Source organism: Etheostoma cragini, chromosome 14, assembly GCF_013103735.1.
Source record: "Etheostoma cragini isolate CJK2018 chromosome 14, CSU_Ecrag_1.0, whole genome shotgun sequence".
Taxonomy (NCBI): Eukaryota; Metazoa; Chordata; class Actinopteri; order Perciformes; family Percidae; genus Etheostoma; species Etheostoma cragini.
In genome coordinates, this window is record NC_048420.1 from 24,667,086 (window position 1) to 24,673,135 (window position 6,050).

General features: G+C 42.5%; 2 protein-coding genes and 1 long non-coding RNA gene across 3 annotated transcripts in view; 1 reads left to right on the top strand and 2 right to left on the bottom strand.

Moving 5' to 3' along the window:
- Positions 1–6,050, bottom strand: part of LOC117956468 (gastrula zinc finger protein XlCGF57.1-like) — a 95,566-nt gene that overhangs the window by 14,846 nt on the left and 74,670 nt on the right. The gene's annotated exons all lie outside the window — the stretch shown is intronic.
- The window catches only part of LOC117956458 (zinc finger protein Xfin-like), a 59,860-nt gene that overhangs the window by 2,685 nt on the left and 51,125 nt on the right, over positions 1–6,050 (bottom strand). The window contains exon 6 of the mRNA XM_034891532.1: positions 1,698–2,201. Within this exon, the coding sequence (XP_034747423.1) occupies positions 1,698–2,201 (504 nt within the window). The remainder of the gene's footprint in view (positions 1–1,697; positions 2,202–6,050) is intronic.
- The window catches only part of LOC117956511, a 14,406-nt gene continuing 8,706 nt past the window's right edge, over positions 351–6,050 (top strand). The window contains exons 1-2 of the long non-coding RNA XR_004659296.1: positions 351–361; positions 5,729–5,740. This is a non-coding gene — a long non-coding RNA (uncharacterized LOC117956511). The remainder of the gene's footprint in view (positions 362–5,728; positions 5,741–6,050) is intronic.

The window sequence follows — 6,050 nt, forward strand, 5'->3', positions numbered from 1 at the left end:
GACTTTACACATTTTACCTCTTTCTAACACAACAAAGACCCTCTGCTAACACTCCTTTCTAAGAGACGCCATCTTGGATGAAAGTACTTCTTCTTCTGGGTTTTACGACAGCCAATCAAGTTGCATTGCTGCCATCTGTGGGACAAGCATTACATCCTGCTCTTAAAAATGTGAAAAATAACAATTTCCACTTCCGCTTGACCCTACTTCTAAAATACTTTTCAGAGATATTTATTCCAAGCCAATTTCTTTGACTAGACCTGGTCTTTGGGTCATCATTTTTACACGAAATCAACACGTTGCACCGCCTCAGGTTCCTGAATGAACACCCTCTGGTGTTTTCCTAAAATAAATGAAGTGAGTGTTCAGAAACCATCCTTATATAATAAGAATAAGAATAGTTTTGCTTGGTTATTGTTTATTGATCCCCAGTGGGGAATTTACAATTTACACTTAGAAATCACTACACACAGGCCTGAAATATGAACACACACTTTGTGTCTTGCCTAATTATTATTTGTTGTTTTACAGATATTTTTGAAATTGATGGTCAATAAACCTAATTATAGGAAATTTTACCTAATGTTTGAATTAGAAAAGCAGAAATGAGGAATTATTGAGACTAAAATTAAAGGAATGGATGTTGATGATAATCACAGACTAGAATATGTCAACTTTTACTCAATGTCAGACAATCTTTTGTCACAAACACTGCAGCTTCTCTCCTGTGTGGATGGCCATGTGTGTCTTCAGATGTTGCTTGCGCAAAAAGCTTTCGTCACAAACTGAGCAACTGAATCGCTTCTCTCTTGTGTGAGTTCTCATGTGTGATTGTAAACTTCCTTTCTGTGTGAAAGATTTCCTACAGACAGAGCAGCTGAAAGGCTTTGCTCCTGTGTGAGTTCTCATGTGTGATTGAAGCTGACCCTTGAGCAAAAATAGTTTTTTACACACTGAGCAGCTAAATGGTTTCTGCCCTGTGTGGATTCTCATGTGCACATGCAGACTGGAGTTTTGGGTGAATCGGTTCCCACACTCAAAACAGCTGAATGATTTCTTTTCAGATTTACATCTCTCTTCACTCATAAGAACTTCTTCATGTTTCCGATGTTGTCTGGTCTCCTTCCAAAAATCACTGTCAGCACTATCATCAGTCTCTGGTTGCAAAACTGGATGTGAGTTCCTGACTGGTTCTGGTCCTCCACAGTCCTCTCCATCAGCTTCTGTTTCCATGTGTTGAGTTTGTCTCTGATCAAGATGTGAGGACAGAGCTTCTTCTTCATCATCTTCACTCCTCATAGGGGTAGGAGTGAATGAGAACTTGGTGATATCAGCCTCCTCCAGCCCTTGAAGCTGCTCTCCCTCCTGACTGAAACACAGTTCTTCCTGTTCCTCTTTAATGTGTGGGGGGGACTCTGGCTCCTGCTGGTCCAAGCTGGAGCTATACTCTTGCTCCTCAGGGGGAACCTCTTCTTTAACTACCAACAGCTGTTGAACATCTGCAGGAAACAGAATGAAGAACAGACACATTACTGACATCTACCCAAACTAAACTCAAACCAATGATAATGAGAGGTAGTTTGTTTCATCAAAAATACAAAGACACTCTGCCAAATATGTGTGAATGACTTTAATAGTTAGGATTAGGTTAGTTATTCTACGACTTTTCCAAGACATTCTGGGATTTTAATACTCACCACATCTTGAATCATGTTTCAGAGAGTTTAAAGCTGGCTGAGGTTCTCTGGTCTCCTTCCAATCAGCACTGTCACCAGTCTCAGGTTCAGAAGAGTTTCCAATCTGGTCTTCAGTCTCTGGTTGTAAAAGTGGATTTGAGTTCCTTGCTGGTTCTGGTCCTCCACGGTCTTCTCCATCAGCTTCTGTTTCCATCGGACCAACACATATATGTTTTTTGACATCAGAACGCCAGGCAAATCTTTTGTTACAAACACTGCAGCTGAATCTTTTCTCACTCGTGTGGACTGCCATGTGTTTCCGTAAACTTCCTCTACGTGTAAAAGTTGTGTTACAGACTGAGCAGCTGAAAAGTTTTTCTCCAGTGTGAGTTATCATGTGTTTCTTCAGGTTTCCACGTTCAGTGAAAGCTCTACCACACTCCGAGCAGCTGAAAGGCTTTTCTCCTGTGTGAGTTCGCATGTGCGACCGTAAATTTTCACTCTGTGTAAAAGATGTATTACAAACTGGGCAGCTAAAGGGTTTTTCTCCTGTGTGGACTCTCATGTGTTTCTGTAAATCTCCACTCTGTGAAAAAGATGTATTACAAACTGAGCAGCTGAAAGGTTTCTCTCCTGTGTGAGTCATCATGTGGTTCTTTAGATGTGACTTGCGGCCAAATCTCCTCCCACACTCAGAGCAGCTGAATCTTTTCTTACATCTTGAATCATGTTTCAGAGAGTTTAAAGCTGACTGAGGTTCTCTGGTCTCCTTCCAATCAGCACTGTCATCAGTCTCAGGTTCAGAAGGGTCTCCAGTCTGGTCTTCGGTGTCTGGTTGTAAAAGTGGATGTGAGTTTCTGGCTGGTTCTAGTCTTCTACACTCCTCTCCATCAGCTTTTGTTTCCATTTGTTGAGACGGTCTCTGATGAATCTGTAAGGACTGAGCTTCCTCTTCATCATCTTCCCTCTTCACAGGGACAGGAGTGAATGGGAACTTGGTGATATCAGCCTCCTCCAGCCCTTGAAGTTGCTCCCCCTCCTGACTGATACACAGATCCTCCTGTTCCTCTTTAATGTGTGGGGGGGCCTCTGGCTCCTGCTGGTCCACACTGGAGCTATCTTCCTGCTTCTCAGAGGGAACCTCTTCTTTAACCCCCAACAGCTGCTGAACATCTGCAGGAAACAGAGAAAACACACATTAAGAGATGTTGAAGACAAATGTCATCGTTCATTAAAAGCACAGCTCTTCTGCAGATCACAGAGCATCTAGTCTATATCCAAGAAGTTCCATTTCCGGGATTGCTCCGGTCTCGCCAAAATCCTGCCGAATGTCCCTCATTTGGCGCAGATGTCGTGACCTTCCTCTTCCTTTGTGTTGCCGTTCTAACCCCTGGTGGATTTCTGAGGACTATGGTTACCTGGTTCTCAGATCTCTGCAAGGTAAATCCAGACAGCTAGCTAGACTATCTGTCCAATTGGAGTTATCTGTTACACAACTAAGGCCTCCTGCACACTGCTTGCGTGGCGTTTCTGTTTTGTGTTGTTTTCTTTGTCTTTGTTCTTTTGTTTTTTGTGCAGTGCTTAAAAATCATTAATTTTTTGAAATTATGTTTACCTGCATTTGTGTTAAAACCTAGAGACTTATAATCAGCAAAATGACATTTATTAAATGTATTTGTGTCAAAATGACCCAAACATCTTTGCGTATTCTATTTAGCCTGGAAACACTTCAACACGCTTGGGTGTCACGTGAAAATAGGCGTCGGCCCTATTTCTAGCATCCACGCACCTGTTGACGATGCGCAAGCTCTAACCTGTTAACATGGGAGCCAAAATAATAATAATAATATGAAATAATAAAAATAATAATATGAAATAATAAAAAGGGACGCCACCCAGGCAGTGTGCAGGAGTCCTAAAACTACTTCTGAACGTACACACGTTCTACCAAAACAAGTGCCTTCCTGAGACTATTTAGAAGCGGCACCGTGACTCCATCCGGAGATTAGCCCCGCCCAAGATGATTGTGATTGGTTTAAAGAAATGCCAATAAACCAGAGCAGGTTTTTCTCCCATCAAGGAATGCTGAGTGGACTAGTCAGACCTTCCTCTGCAGCGCTGTGGGAGAAGGTCTGATAAGGTCTGATAATGAGAGACTCTCTCTACAGTCTACAGTACATTATTTTTTGTGTATTCTCGCAGAGTAAAGGTGCAGAAAATTGTGGCGCTGAAGGCAGTGTATGTGTAAGACTAAGCTGTGTATATTTGGCTTTGGGTATTTTTATGTGTCCTCTTTCTCAATTAAAAAAAAAAAGCAGTTCCCATTATTTGGACCATTGGTATTTCCATATTGGTGTCTAAAACACTGGAAACGCTGGAGCAGAGAATGGACAAATAACACTGTAAAAGCTGAAAAACTCAACCTGCGACTCGTTGCAACTCAACGAAGAAAATCACTAGATCAGAGGAAAGTCATTCATAAATAGTTTTAATGCTGACATTGATTTTACATTTGGCTCCAACAAATTGGGTGTTGCGGTTTTCAATGGTAGGGAAAACCCTAAACTACGACCCAGTCCCTCCAGGATTTTGCAAACTCATGCAAATTAAACCAATCACTGTGCCTTTGATGCGACTCACAATTTTTACCAATAACCAGAGCTCCCTGTGCCTTCAACCACTGTGTGTGTGTGTGTGTGTGTGTGTGTCTCTCTCTCTCTCTCTCTCTCAACCAGTCGAGGCAGATGCCCCCCCCACCTTGAGCCATGGTTCTTCTTGAGGTTTCTGCCTCTTAAAGGAAGTTTTTCCTTGCCTCTGTGGCATAGTGCTTGCTCTTGGTGGGAACTGTTGGGTTTCTGTAAATAACATCCCAGAGTCCAACAGTTGTTGTGATTTAGCGCTATATAAATAAAATGTAATTGAACTGAACCAATCCCAGCAGTCCCACGGGCCCGAAAACCAAACGGGAGTGAGAACGGATTGACGTCACACATACGTTGCCATATTAACTTCCTTGTTTAACATACGTGTGTAACTCGAACATGTTCACATGTCAACACGTTCACATCGATGTACGCTGGAACCATTTCTCACTCTGATGTCACTGAAGCGGCTGCTCAGTTTAATTTAAAAAAACTAACTTTTTACAAAAGGGTCCCATCAGGCATTCTGGGACGCAAAAATCTCAAAAAAATCTGCAAAATCCTGGAGGGGGCTGACTACTACATACAGTACATGTATGTATATCTTAGGGGAGACGGGGGATAGCTGTAACGCTTCCCCAATTTCTCCAATCAGGAACAAGTTTTTGAATCAGCTGATTCACTCTGCACATGCTCTGTTTAGTCCTTAATATACGTGAAGAAGCACATTTTAGAAAGAAAAAAATCATATTTGGTAAAAAATTATAGATTTTTCGCCTCATTTATTTCTGTGAAGCATCGCCGGCTTTGAAGTTAAACTCAGTCAACCTCAAAAATGTAGATTGGGACTTTACTTTCATGCAGGGGGTTGTTGCTTATGTTTTCAGATATTTCACCTTTTTTTTGTTAAGTCCAAAATTCCTCATTTGTTCATTCATAGTTCTGATGCTTCAGTGATAATCTACAATGGAAATAGTCCTGAAGATAAAGGAAGTCATTGAATGAGAAGGTGGGTTCAAACTGAAGGCCTATACACATATATATATATATATATATATACACATATATATCACACAAACACACATATGTACACACACACACATACATACATACATATGAACACACACACACACACACACACACACACACACACACACACACACACACACACACACACACACACACACACACACACACACACACACACACACACACACACACACACACACACACACACACACACACACACACACACACACACACACCAACACCAGGGTGTATATTAAATGTAGTTTCTATGTTATCTTACCTCGAGGGAGGACACGGGGACTTGTCTCAGAGTCCATGTCTCTTCAGACCCACTTGTGCCGACCTGTGTTTCACTAAATCCGGAACTTCACCAAGCTGGAGAAACAACAACACGTTAGCAGGAGCTAACTGCTGCTAACCTTAGCTCAGCACCGACTCCCCGCGACGTTAGACGCGTTTCCGGTCGGAGGAAGTGAGCTAACCTGCTCCGTGGAGCTCCGGTTCAGCTTTTAAAACCTCGTCCAGCGGTTTGGGACCCTCGTTGTGTTCCTCATGCTTCATAACGCCATGCAACAGATCTCTGGGCGGACGAATTACGGGTCGGACCAACCACTTCCGGGTCCCAGAATCACAAACACATTTTCCGCTACACTCTCTCCCTCTCACTCTCTCTCTCTCTCTCCCCCTCTCTCTCTCTCCCTCT